The sequence below is a fragment of the Crinia signifera genome, chromosome 6 (assembly GCF_055691185.1).
Source record: "Crinia signifera chromosome 6, ASM5569118v1, whole genome shotgun sequence".
NCBI classification, from domain to species: Eukaryota; Metazoa; Chordata; class Amphibia; order Anura; family Myobatrachidae; genus Crinia; species Crinia signifera.
Window position 1 is genome coordinate 143230663 of NC_139222.1, and position 14981 is coordinate 143245643.

The 14981-nt window shown below is 45.3% G+C and overlaps 1 protein-coding gene across 2 annotated transcripts in view; it reads right to left on the reverse strand.

Annotated features, from left to right (window-relative positions):
- The window catches only part of MRC2 (mannose receptor C-type 2), a 76852-nt gene that overhangs the window by 55352 nt on the left and 6519 nt on the right, over positions 1-14981 (reverse strand). For both annotated transcript variants that reach the window (XM_083147500.1, XM_083147499.1), the window contains exon 2: positions 5098-5487. In XM_083147500.1, the coding sequence (XP_083003626.1) occupies positions 5098-5487 (390 nt within the window). The remainder of the gene's footprint in view (positions 1-5097; positions 5488-14981) is intronic.

The following is a 14981-nucleotide window of genomic DNA, read 5'->3' on the forward strand; positions in this document are numbered from 1 at the left end:
ACGGTACTGTACCGGCTAAAACGGTACAGTTGGAGGGTATGTTATTATATATTGTAAAATGTAATAAGCTACGGTGCGATGACATCAGAATATATTTATGGTTTAAAGAAGGCGCTTGGAAACAATCTATTTTCCAAAATGATTGTGTATTCACAGCATGTTGTCTAATAGGCATTAGACAACATGCTCTGAATACTGCACATGCTAATTTTGAACACAGCCAGTATCCCCACAGCAGGGATACACAGCCCACATCCCCACAGCAGGGGTACACAGCCCACATCCCCACAGCAGGGGTACACAGCCCACATCCCCACAGCAGGGGTACACAGCCCACATCCCTATTGGTACACAGCTCCCCATTCCCGCAGCAGGGGCACGTAGCCCCCATCCCCTCAGCAATGGTACACAGCCCCTCTCCCCACAGCAGCGGTAGACAGCCACTATCCCTAAGGGCGCGCAGACCCTCTCCTCACAGCAGGGGTACACAGCCCTCATCTCCAAGGGCATGCAGCCCCTCTCCACACAGAAGAGGTACACAGCCCCAACCCCAAGGGCACACAGCACCTCTTCCCACAGCAGGGGAACAGCCCCATCCCCAAGAGCACACAGCCGGTCTCCATACAGCAGGGGCACCCCCATCCCTATCAGTGGGGGCATACAGGCCCTCTCCCCATCAGCGGGGGCAAACAGGCAGAGGGAGCGCTGCAGCTAACACCCAGAAAGGAGGACCAGGGCAGCAAGGTCTCTAGGCAGTTAAGGAACTGCAAAACTCCTCCTCCCCTTTATTTCCGCCTCTGCTGCAGCATCTCATACCCGGGTCCTGGCTGCTGCCTGAAATTGTCGCCACTCCTGAATATGTAATGAGCTCCGGGGACCCAGCGCAGTGCATATTGTATAAGCCCCCGTCTGTGCATATTTAATCAGTGGTAACCCGGAGCAGTGCATATTTAATGAGCCACGCGGGTCTCCGTCTGTGCATATTTAATCAGCAGGAACCCTGAGCAGTGCATATCTAATGACTGCATGGGTCCTGGCTCATTAGATATGCACTGGCAGGGACACGCTCATTCAATATGCACTGCTCCGGGTTCCTGCTAATTAGATATGCACAAGTGTGGACCAGCGTGGTGCATATTAAATGAGCAGGTCCCTGCTTGTGCATATCTAATTAGTGACCCAGCGCAGCATCAGGAAGCAATGGAGCCAGTGCCCCCTTTAAGAGTGGAGCCCGGCGGCAAATGACTCCATTGCCTCCTGGAGTTCCGCCACTGTGATAGCTACTTGGTTAAGGTCCTTGGCACACACACAACATGGCCAACAGACAGGTATCAGTAGCCCATAGGACGACAGTGGAGGGACCGCGGCAGATATTGGATATAGCAACTGTGATCCCTCCAAAGTGTACCTTAACCCTTTGAATGCCAAGTGAATTTGTCAAAATAGGTGTGAAAATTGCCAAGCAAACATTTTTATTCATCATAATGACATGTAGGGGGAAATTTACTAAGAATACGAAAAATTGTATTCGTATTCTTAATACGAATGAATACGAATGAATAAGACCGGTGTAGTCGTATTTTCATTCATATTCCGGAGGATAATTTACTAATCAGTCGTATTTGACTGATTCGTATTATCCGATGGCATACTAATTCCTATATTTTCCGATACAAATTCGTATTTTAAATACAAATTTGTATTTTTAAATAAAAAATCGTATTGGAAGCCTGCACGGATCAGCTGCCCTGGATCTGTATTTGTAAATACAAATAGGAATGTGCCATAAATAGGAATCTGTGTATTTTTGGCATAGTAAATGCCAAAAATATGAATACACCTAAAAAAAATATCGTATTTTACTATACAAATACGATTATTTTAGGCGTATTTGTCTTAGTAAATTTCCTCGGTAATGTTTACCTTATATAGGAAATATAATCTTTTTTTTACACAACATTTTTTATTTGAATTTATATAAATAAAATGTGAGCGACGCTGTCATTTTTTGAAGATTTTTTTGAACATCTCTCACACAGATGTTGGCACCCCCATACCTCCCAACTGTCACGATTACAGCGGGACAGTCCCGATTTTCGGGTACTGTCCCGCTGTCCCACCCGCGGCAGGCATTGTCCCGCTGCGGGGGGTGGCAGTTGGGAGACCCCCAAATCTAATAGAATAGACGCTGTGCGTATGAAAATGAGGCTGCGGCTAATTAGCATAAGCCACGCCCTCATTTGCATACGCCCGCCCCCTTTTCGGGCGCTCGTGTCCCTATTTCTTCTACAGAGAAGTTGGGAGGTATGCACCCCCACCAGAAAACATTGGTTGCAAATGTTTGGTGATAAACATTCCCATACATTTTTTGTCTTTTATATAGAACAACCATATATTAGGGTGTCTGAGTATTACAAAAGAGTCGTAGTGCCTGTAACAACCTATGTTAGCCTGCAAGTAGAGAGAGAAAGGGACATTTGAGACTAAGGGCGGGATGTATTAATATACATCGCCGCCCTTCGCCACCCGGCCGCGATGCCAGCGCATATGTACTAACATATGCGGCTGGCATCGCGGTGCGGTGACTGAGGCCCCCGCGATACCTGTAATGTGGTTTGCCACATTACCTGATACCTGTTATATGGTTTGCTCACCTCTCTGCCGCCTCCTGCTCCCCTCACGCCGGGGACAGCTAAGTAGGCTGTCCCCAGTGCCTCCTCCCCCCTGCAGCCGGAAGGACGTCTGGCTGCGTTACTAGGGAGAGGGAGGGTTTACCTTACGGGTCCAGGAGGATCTGGACTAAAGTAAGCCAGAGGGAGGGGTAGAGGGAGGTTGGCAGGTTTGCGGTGGGCGGCGAAAAGTAGCTCATAGGCTTCTATAGGGTATCGCCACCCAAAGTCGTTACCCTACTATGCGAAAACGTGGCGGCAGAGTGTTAGTACATAGGAAAATGCGGTAAAACAGGGGTTTTACCACATTTTCCCCTTAGTACATCCCTCCCTAAAAACCAATGCTGGAAGATAAGGAGAAAAGATGAAGTTATATTCCCTACCACCTGGATGGCAGAGAATATGTAGGGCGCCTAATGGGATGAGTGGATGATGCCAAGCTGCTCACACCTGGCATGCCTTTGATAAAGCCATCCGTGGATGACGAAAAGCGTTAGGTGGACACCTCTCTACCAGACCTTGTGGATTACAAATATTGTCACAATAACCCTCGCTTGGACCAGCTCTCCATATTTTCACTGGACTTTCAAAAAGGGACACCACCACCTGCCAATATCTTGGAGCCCTCCATTCCGTTAAACGTGTGCCATCTTTCCTCACGAGGGGAGTATCAACATCAGGCTACAACCAGGTATATGGACACCCGCTAATCCAGCACTTACTAAACAAGAGAGCATAACTAGGAACAAGTGAGACTTTATATATGTTATTTTTCCACATTTAGTTCATGTGTAGAGGTGAATACTGTCACTTTGATTGTTTTTATTGTATACATTGTGTTTTACATACTGTCAGTTTTTTGATATTTTATTATATGTTATATTAAATATTTGTAATACCCAATCGATCAACCTTTCATTTTTAACAGCGCTCCACCATACCAATTTTTTTCCCATTCAGCTTGGAAGATAAGGAGAGCTGCTACTAAGAACAGAGAGGAGACTGGTAAGGGGTCAACTCAATTAGCTTCAGAGGGGTCAAGTTGCCTTAACAACTGCATAGTGACTGCCCCCCCCCCCCCCCACGTAATGGCTTGAACATTCCCTTGATTTGCAATCTTGTGAGACTGCACATACAAAGCTGCCATTTTAGAGCTACTTAACGTGCAGTATATAGTCGTACGTACTGTTGTACTCACAGCTAATTAAATAGACCCCTAAGAGTGGCTATCTCCAAGATGTGGAGTATCTTGTTTTATGGTCTGTTATCAATTATTTTTCAGGAATTACTGAATATGGGCTGTTCAAAAAAGATGGTCTGATGCCCATTATTTAACCACTGTGACGTGAACTGTACCTTATGCCTGTGTAATCAGCAAAGAGACTCACTTTGAATGTACACTATGTTCATGAAACCCTTCCTTACCACTTACAAAGCTCAGATATATGGGAGAATGGGATGCGATCATTGGGTCTACAGCATGTTGGTTAACAAGCATTGGGTCGACACCGTTAGGTCGACATGGTTCTAGGTCGAAATACGTCTAGGTCGACATGGGTTTGGGTTGACAGGTCATTAGGTCGACAGAAGCATTAGGTCGACAGGGTATAGGCCGACAGTCAAAAGGTCGACATGTGTTTTTTCAATGTTTCTTGAGCCGACATGTGCCGACAGGCGGTATTTCATGCCCTACTATCCACTAAGGCAGGGATCCTCAAACTATTTTGCTCTGGGACCCCATCAGACAATAAAAAGAATTACGGGACCCCAGCAAGTTACTGCAGAAGGTCATCACATCACATGTGTAGTCAGCAGACAGCACATACATGGCAGCATTGTGGAGGCACAAAATGATGAGGAGTCTAAAATAACAGACAATTCAACAGATTTTTCAGACTCCTTGAATCACTGACTGAGATTAGAAAAGTCATCAGCCTGATGGTCAGCAACATGGAGTCACGACCCCAAGCTGAGAAGGTCGGGACTCACTTTGGGGTCAGGACCCACAGTTTGAGAACCGCTGCACTAAGGTGTGGTTGGAGAATAAAATAGTGAGCCAAGCGCAGCGAGGCACCGTGCCCGAAGCATTGCGAGCAAAGCGAGGAATGCGAGGGGATGTGGTGCATTGGAAACTCTGTCCATGTTGACTTTGTCGACATTTGGGTAAGAAACAGTGAAAAACCCCATGTCGACCTTGACTGTCGACCTAGACCCTGTCGACCTAATGCTTGTGTCGACATATTGACCCGTCGACATAAACCCACGTCGACCTAGAACCGTGTCGACCTAATGCTTGTCCACCAACTTGCTGTAGACCAAACGATCCCAACCTGGGAGAATAAGCTAGCTGTAGGAACTAAGAGAAACAGGCAGACACAAATATAACATGCACATCAGGTACCCCATTACCCTTACTGCAAGTTCTTACCTTGAAACACAGCAGAGCAGATACTTTGGTTAGTTCCAAAAATCAACCACTGGCTAGCTGTTTTTGCTGGCGGCTGCTGTAAGCCAGTGGCATTGGAGGTCCTTGGTAGCAGTGAAGCAGTGAGTTGCTCCAGCAAGGATTCACATCGACGGATAAAGTAAAAGTTTTCATCACATTCATAGGTGGAGATAGCAGTGGATGTGCTGTTGGTCGCGGAGGGGACCAATAGGCACTGAAGAGATCCCAGATTGAAGAGCCGCCGACGTGAGACCCAAAGCCATTGTTGTGCCGGCGAGGTGGAGTTACATTGATGGTTCACGCGAACCACAGAATCCTGTGCCTCCAAACATCCTTCAACATCTGGACTGTACACCAAAAAAGGGTCTGGGTCTAGAAGAGATAAAAAAAGATGACGCTATTAGGTTTGTTTTTATTATTTAGGAGCAGGTTACTCCAATTGAAAAGTGTGTGATATTTCTTTAAAAACCTGTATTCATTAAGATGTCATCATAAAGTGAATCCCATCTATGTCTTAAGAGGTGCCAATCTTATAAGCACACATCAATTCTGCATATACTTTTCCTACACCTTTCACAGAACTGCTTCCCGCTTCTTCAGACAGTTTATACCTAAAACATTTCTGATGATTAAAATCCCAAAACTTATGGTAATAACAACACACTTTGGGGCAGATTTATTAAGCTCTGTGAAGTGATAAAGTGTCTGATTTTTATCAACGGCCAATCAGCTCTTAACTGTGAAGTTACAGGCTTGGTTTGAAAAATGACAGGTAGGAGCTGATTGGCCGGTGATAAAATTCAGAGACTTTATTACTTCACCAAGCTTAATAAATCGACCCCTTTATTCCTTGTAGAGTGGCAGCATTTATCTTGCTTCTTGACAGGCGTTCAGACAGGTCCCTTGCAACCATTGGTACAGCAGGTGCAGGCCCCTGAGGACTGCTGCTGCCCTTGTCACCCTCTTCCTGTCACCCACTGTTTTCCCCTGTCACACTCTGCCTCCCCTTGCCTCTCACTGGGCGGGATGTACTAAAGGGAAAATGCGGTAAAACAGGGGTTTTCCCGCATTTTCCTATGTACCATTACCTGTCCGCCCCGTCTCCGCCGGGCAGGGTATTGCCACCTCTGGGTGGCGATACCCTATAGAAGCCTATGGGCTTCTATCGCCGCCCGCTGCCTGCTGTCCGCACGACCCCCCCTCCCATCCTCCATCGATCTCCTCCTCCCCCAGCAGGTGTCACAGCTGGGAGGACATCCGGCTGCAGGGGGGAGGAGGAGACGCCGGGGACACTGTCAGCCGCCGGGATGTGACGGAGACCCCGCACACCACATTACAGGTATCGCGGGGTGGTCTCCATCACCGCATCCCGATGCTAGCCTCATATGTTAGTACATATGAGGTAGCATCGCGGCGGCTGGGCGGCGATGTATATTAATACATCCCGCCCTCTGTCACTCACTGCCGTTTTGCATATTGTGAACTTGGGTTGGGGTGAAGGAGTAGGGCCCAAAATTATATTTATGCACTTGGGCTCACCCACAAGTTCAACCCCTGTTGTGGGATTCCACCTATTTTCTAATAACCAGCACCGGGATGAACCAATTAATGGGATAATGCTATAGCAAGGAGACACACAGTTTGGTGTCCCCCTGCTATAATGCTAAACAGCCCCAAACTGATTATCCTGGAGCAGAATCCCTTAAAAACGCAGGTTCCATCCACCCTTAAAACAGGTGCAGTTAATGGTAAATAGTTAAACAATATTGTTCTTTACAGGAGGCCTTTAAGTCCCAGAAAGCCTGCCACAGGTGAAAGTATGCCTGTACATTATGGGGAAAATTAAATTTGTGCCAAACGAATTCAAATGCACGACACATAGGGTAGTGAGCACTTTTAGGCAAATTGGGGCCAACAGCTGGTGGGCGCTCACAGTTCTGAATTTTGATAGCCTGTAAATAGTTTAGGTCATACTTGCCAACGCTTCAATTAAGAAGTGTTCTTATGGAGTCTCCAGAAACCAGCATACCCTCCCGGATCCTACCCACTTCTCTAATGAAGTGTTCAGGATGTGATTTGATTAATGGTGCTTCCACTCATTAAAACCCCGCTCCCCATTACATGTGTATTTGTGCAGTGTTAGATGGGGCTATGATGACGCAATTCATGTTATCACTCTCCTCCTTCCAGAATCTCCTAAGAGGGTGAACCTACAATATGAACTCGTAAGTGTGAATTATGTGTTAATCTGCACTGAACTACAGCAAACAACCAACAACTTTTGGGCAGACTTTTTATGTAGGACACATTCCAAAGGAAAATATTATCAAGGTACAATAGCTAATACGAAGTAATGGCTTAAAGTTGATACAACATTTGAAAAACAAAAACATTAATAATTATTTTTGTATAGAACTTCTTATGTGGAAATAAAGCCAGACCTGACCATCAGCCTTCTCTAAATAAACACTAGGGAATAAAACAACTCAGCATCAAGTTCACTGCACACAAAGAACCAAGACACATAAAGCCATGATTGAAGCATAGAAAATTGGTTGGTCATGGGCTGTTGGCCAAAGCGCTGGCTTTGCCTTGTAGTCTTTGCACCTTGTCAGATAGCAGACACATGGCGATCGCCTATGGCTTCGTTACAAGCTAAATAATGAACACACTCACTGTGGGTCCAAGTTGGAATACTGCCAATGTAAAATGTAAGCATGTGTTAATAATACTTGTGGAATATATAGGTTATATTCATGAGAAACAAAATGTTGCCTGCAAACCATGACTAAGCAGCGGTGACTTAAATAGGGGACAAGAGCAGTTGACTTCTCCCTTTATACAGCTGCTGTTGGACAAACATATAATTCATACATAGGAATACAACACTGCACAAATAAAATGTATACAAATGTAAAAGTCGTAGTTAGATGTAAAAAATCGGAAAGGAGCCAGAAATTAAACTCCAACCATCTGGCAGTCATTTTCCCAAGTCACAGACCTGACTGGAACCGCTAATTTGCTGATCAGACCGTTGATTTGAGGTCATAAATGAATGGCAATCCATCTGGGAACGGGGGTAATTCTTCATATTTAAAATCCCTGATTTGTCAATCCCGACCATTTTTGGGTTGGGATCTGGGATTCAAGTTCTTTAAACCCTTTGAATATTTCCAATTCAATGGGAATTCCTGAAAGGGAAAACGGGGAGGCTAAGCAGGTGAGTAGTGTCGCTGATATCGACTGCACTCAAAGATACACAGCTGCTAATGCTTGGAGGTCACAACTGGACAGAGAAACTGCACATGCCATAGTCTTTGTGCAAGTTTCGATGGCACATCTTATGGTACACAGAGACGGAACTGCAACACAATGGAAGTGGGAGTCTTTGTTTTACTAATACCTCTTCTATACCAATACGCTGGATCGCACCCGGGTTTTTGGACCCAACTTCAAGCCGGGTGCGACCTGGCGTTTGGTCCCTTTTACACTGGCACCCCCCCCCCCCCCCCGACGCAGGCGGTTCCTGAGCTGCCCCTTGGAGATGACATCATCTCCAAGTGCCGATCGCCACCGCCGGGACCCGGACCGCTGCGCTGGGGGCAAGCCCAGCACTAAGGTAATCTGCTGGGCTGCCCACGTGCACCCCCCAGTCCTTGTCCGGGAGGTGAATAGATGCCGCACACAGGCATCCATTCACCTCCTCTGCTGCCACCGCTGCTGTCTGCAGAGTATAGCAGACAGCAGCGCAGACTGTCTGTGCCCCCCCCCTCCCCCCGTCCAAACTGCGGTTGCTGCGATCCGCAGGTTGTACGTCCCCCATTGATGTAAATGGAAGCCGGGAAGTCATTAGATGGTGAGCAACCATTGTATAATTTCTCCTCTGTGCGGACGCTTGCGAGTGGATGTGTAAGTGTAAACATATGCAAGCAGCATAGCGAGGGGATCCGACGGGTTGGGGAATGTGTTCTCTGGAGCAGTGTTAACCGGCTCGCTAGGCTCCAAATATACACAGCCTAGCAAGCAGGTCTGAATTAGACCCTGTGACCATCAGATTAGCTAATGTATGCAGTCAGCTGAGATGCAGTATAGTGCCGGCAGCCACATTCACTGCATCCCAGATGACTGCATACATTAGTTGATCTGCCAGTCAGAGAGGAGGTCACTGATCAGACCCCAACACACCCCTCTATACAGGGAAATTATCTTTTTGCACACAGGGCAATATGCACTAAGCTGCCTTTTCCAGACGAGTTTCAACTTGGTTGGTTATGAAGGTGATTGGTTGTGTTTTGTGTGAAAAAAAGCAGCTTATTTACTAAGCTGCAGTGTTATCTGGATTCATATTCTCTGATGGTGATGTGATTCGTGTTTGGCTGCTGAGTTTGCAGGCAGCCAAACATAAAGCACACACTGCTTCTCTATAAAAAAGTTAAAGAAAAATAAAAATATGTTTTTTTTTAAAAATGGCGTAACCAGACCCGAGCTCTTTGAGCTGGTGCTGGTCCCAAAAAATACACTGGAAAAAAGATATAGGCTGGGATGTAATGAGAATCGATTTTTGCTGCTACGCTTGGCGCACTATTCTATTCTCACTCTATTCCCACTTGTATAGTGAAGAATGAAAAAGCCAAATGTTTTTGAAAAAAAAATGAAAAACTCATGCCAACCTTTTGCGTGTTGACCTTTGCCATATCAACGTAATGTTATGTCGACCTTTTTACCATGTCGACCTCATGCACGTCGACCTAAAATTGGTGTCGACCTAAAATAGGTGTCAACCTAACTTTTGTGGACATAATGACCGTATACCCATTTTTCAAACCCAGGGCCAGATTAAATAGTGATAAAATGGAGAGTGATAAACAGCCAGCCAATCAGCTCCTACCTGCCATGTTACAGGCTGTGTTTGAAAACTGTCAGACAGGAGCTGATTGGTTGGTTGTTTATCACTTTCCATTTTATCACTTTTGAAGCTTAATGCATCTGGCCCTTAGACTATAGTAGTTAGGAGCTGATTGGCTGGTACTTTACCTCTTTCTAATTTGTCACATTTCCAGGCTAATGGTGCCCACACAATGTGTGCTAGGTGCTATTTGAGCCATACAATGTGTCCTATGCAATTTGGATTCAGTGCTATGTGATTTGAATACACTGTGCTATTTGAACTACAACAGATTTGAACTACACTACAATATGTAATTTAAATTTGTAAAGTACATATCCCATGTGATTCCCTACACAGGGTGCAATTTGAACTAAACACGATGCGATGTACAGTAGTACCAAAATAACTGTCTGCACATACTATTTTGCCATGCGATATGGACTGCACTGGGGTGAGCATTTGAACTAGACACAATGTGATTTGAACTAAAAAGTTCAAATCGTATGCGAGAATTGCACCGCGTGTGTTGGCACTTGTAGTACATCTCGCCAAAAAACAAAATACAGTATCACACTACAACTGCTTTTTAAAGCGTGGGTGCAAATATTGTTTTCTACACCTTGAGATCACAATGTAAAGTTTATGGTCATCGTATAAAACACTGTAGACTATACACAATAATGAAAGGTTAATGTGCCAACACAAACTTTTACAGTGTTAATGTGGTTTTTCTATGCATTCTCCAGATGTCTAGATTATAATATTACTTTTTGGAGAGTACACTAAAGATCAGTTTACTCATTTGAGCTGCTTTCAGCTCAAAAGCCGCCCAGTGTGTACGGGGCGGCGATGAGCGCCGATGCACGCTCCTGCATAATCACCTCTGTCCGCCACACATCTGCTGGTATTACTAGCAGATGAGCGATGTGGTGGGTGGCTTTCCATAGCATCCTGCTATTGAAAGTCGTCCACCCCCGGAAAAATCGCTCAGAAGGGCGAAAATAGCTCAGTGTGTATGTACTGAGCAATTTTCGGCCCAGCGATTTTCCCCATCATTGTTGTCCATACACACTGAACAAAAATCACTCAGTGTGTATGGACCTTTACTCATCATATGGGAGCACCGAACTACTTAGCAAATGGTGCATCCAACCTCTCACAGCAGAGACTCCCAATAATATTTTAATTACTCATTTTCCAACATTTATATTTTCCTGAAATAGTTCAGCTGTCTAACAACATATGATTCCTCAAGTGATATTACTAGATTCTAGTTAGGCCCACACATGTCTGCCTTTATTGTGTATAAAGATAAACCCTGATCTTTTGGTAACTAATTGTGGCAGTACTTGGTTAATATGAATGAGCTTCTTCCCTCATCTGTCTGTGGTGGAGAGTGAGAGATTTAACAGCCTGTCCCTTGGACAAAGACAGGCCTAGCTCTAGAAATACTGAACACAGATCCCATTATATCATGAGTGACCACAGAGCTGACCCTCTAGGGAGCTTGTAAAAACCTTGGCTGTGTTTTGTAGGGCGTGAGGGAGGCGGAAGAATGAGGTCAAGAGCCCAATGTGCTGCTTAACATGAGTGCAGCCTATTAAATCACTTCAGTGTGTTACTTTTCAGGGTCATATAAAAACCGGCTTTAGTGATTTCAAACATAATAACGGAAAATACTAAAAGCTATTATTTTTTAAATGAACAGAAAGTGCTTTTGATGCAACTAGACTGTTTTATATTTATCAAGGGGCATCAATTGTGCTCCGTGCCTACATGCAGTGACTAGGGCTGCATTCTCCTGAACATTGGTTCAGACCACAAAACAGCTGTCTCAGTGAGCACAGTAAAGCAAGCCATACTTTTATAAAATTATCTTTCCAACAAGCTAACTAGTTGGGAGCATGGAACAACCATTCTGTAATGTTTGTGAGCAAACAATTGTCCGTTTGACGAAGACTATTGTTTAGTCCAGTGACGGCTAACCTTGACACTCCTGCTGTTGTTGAACTACACATCCCAGCATGCCCTGCATCAGTTTTAGCATGGCCAAATAGTAAAACTGATGCAGGGCATGCTGGGATGTGTAGTTCAACAACAGCTGGAGTGTCAAGGTTTAACCATCACTGGTTTAGTCTTTGCGGAAGTAGCATTGTCTTGTCTTCTCTCTGTGCATACATGGCAGTGCGGACCATGTAACGGTTAGCATTACTGCCTTGACAGCACTGTGGACATGGGTTTGATTCCCATCATGGCCCTAACTGTGAGGAGTTTGTATATTCAACCTGTGCTTGTGTGGGTTTCCTCTGGATAGTCTGGTTTCCTCCCACAATCCAAAAATATACTGGGAGGTTAATTGGCTCCTAACAAAAATTATCCCTATAATGAATGTGTAATCTCTTCTGGGACAGGGACTGATGCGAATATGCAAATATTCTGTGTTAAGTGTTCCTGTTTCCTCCCGCATAATGTACAGTGTGTGCGGGGCATAAGAGGCCGATTTCTCATCATCTGCATCCTAATTTGAAATTCACAATCTGGTACCGAATGCATGTGAGCAGCATTCGCATTACCCATGTGCAGATGCAATTAGCTTATAAATATCCATACACATAGCAGTAGCCAGTGTTTATAAGTAGATACATGACATTTTCTGGGTGTGTTTGTGAAAATGCAGATGTGGCACAGCATTTTATGGGTGGGTTTCTGATGTCCGCGATGACCACTTCCAGCCTGGTTCTTTAGCAGGTAAGTGGAAGCCCTAGAATTACTCAGATGGAAAAAAAACTGTTTCATATTTTTGTTTTTGCAAAAGCATCTACAATGCATTCACAATTTTACAGGACTTGGCTCAGGGATAGGTAAATTTACTAAGTTGGGAGTTCTATTGAGTTGGGATGTTGCCCAAAGCAACTAGTCAGTTTCTATTTTGACCCGGGTTATAAGAAGGGTTAATCCCTGGTTGCCCTGTGTATAATGGGTTACCTGAGTTTAATGTGAAAGTGCCGGACACGGGTCAGAGCTGGGTCCAGATCCCAGGTCCAACCCAGCATAGCGATGTGAAAGATTTCTGTCTGAAAATCCAGCATTTACTACCCATTGTCATTAGAACTATGATGGCAAGGTCCAGTGTACCGAATCTATCTACCTTGTTTAATATATTCATTAATGATATAAGAAGTGACATAGTGAGTAAAATTGCAATATTTGCGGGCGACACAAAATTGAGTAAGGAAAGGAGAAGGACTTGGGGGTCATCATCGATGAAAATTGGGGACTAGTGTACACCGCTCAAGTGCAGCAGCAAAAGCAAATCGGACACTGGCATGCATTAAAAGGGGTATGGAATGTGATAGTGCCTCTTTGCAAGGCTTTGATGAGACCACACTTGGAATACTTTGTTCAGTTTTGGGCACCACACCTTAAAAAGGACATAAATGAATTGAAACAGGTACAGAGAAGGGCGACTAAGCTAGTAAAAGGTCTTGAATCACTAGAATACAAAGATAGGTTAACCAGGCTGAAGAAATGGAGGTTGAGAGGTGATATGATGATTGGTATGTTCAAATACAGGTTTGTGAATCATGGAACTGGGAGATGAACAGGCCTATACTTAGGCCACGCGGGCATGTACTGAGGTTCGAGGAAAAGAAATTCCGTACTGAATTAAGAAGAGGATACTTCACCATTAGAGCAGTAAAATTCTGGAACTCATTGCTGGTGGGGGTGATTACAGCAACTATTGTTATAGGGCCGGTGCTAGGGTCTGCAGCACCCTCCTGCAAACCGTACATTTTGCACCCTTCCACACTGTCATTGCAACAAGTTGCAGCCCGTTTGTGGGAGCGTATGCACCCCGTGATGTACCTACAACATTTTGCGTACACATTACTGAGATGCGACCGGTTTGCTGCACAGTGAAATGTTTGCGGTTTGCGCAGTATCAGCTGCACCCTGGCTGTGCAGCCTAGCTGCGAAGCCAGACACAAGCCGGCCATGTTTTGGGTCGTGTGTGATGTCACCCAGCCCTTGACGTCCTCCCATGAAATGCATGCATTTTCCTGACCGTTGGCATGAAATGCTGGAAAAATGCCCCATTGCCATCCATCCTCAGCATTTCATGCAAGCCCCCGTTACCTCCCACCCTCCCCGCCGCCGATGGCCTGTTGTGGGGGCATCGCTTCAGCATTTCATGTGAGCGGTCGAGACAATGCAGGCATGTCAGGGGGAGGGCTTTGATGGCTGGGTGACATCACACACAACCCAACACAGCTAGGTTGTGCAGCCAGGGTGCAGCTGATACTGCGCAAACGTTTCACTGTGTAGCAAACTGCTCGCATCTCAGTGCTGTGCCTGCAAAATGTTGTAGGCACATAACCCACCCCATTATTTAAAAAGTGTCTAAATTAATATAAAAAAATACACAATTATTAAAAAGTTATTTTATAAAAATGGATAATAAAAGACTTACTGTTCTTTGCTGTTTAAATCTTTTGCAGCCCTCCTCTTCTATCTGCATGGGCAGGATGCCATTACACCCCTCTCGTGACTGAGGGGGAAAGGAGGGGAGAGAAGGAGGAGATAGAAGAGGGGAGGAGATAGAGGGGGCGGAGTGTTGAGGACTGGCACTGCACACTAAGAAGAGGGAAGGAAGGGGAGGCAGCGCTGTTGCCTGCTCGTCATTTGATTGACAGGTGCAGGGAGGAATGGGTAGGGGCAGAGCCGAATTTCCCATTAGGCACGTGAGGCACCGGCCTAGGGGCGGCACATGTTTGGGGGCGCCACTTGGATGCCTGTGATAGTACTGTCTGCCCAAAATGTACCAATAACTGCAAAATATACACTGTACTGTACTATATTCCATCTTAAATAGAGTGTAAATGGAAATGACATGCAGATACTGCCCCTATAAACTGTCCTACTTAGTAAACATTATTGTTGTGCCTAGGGGCGCCCTCATCCCTAAATCCGCCCCTGG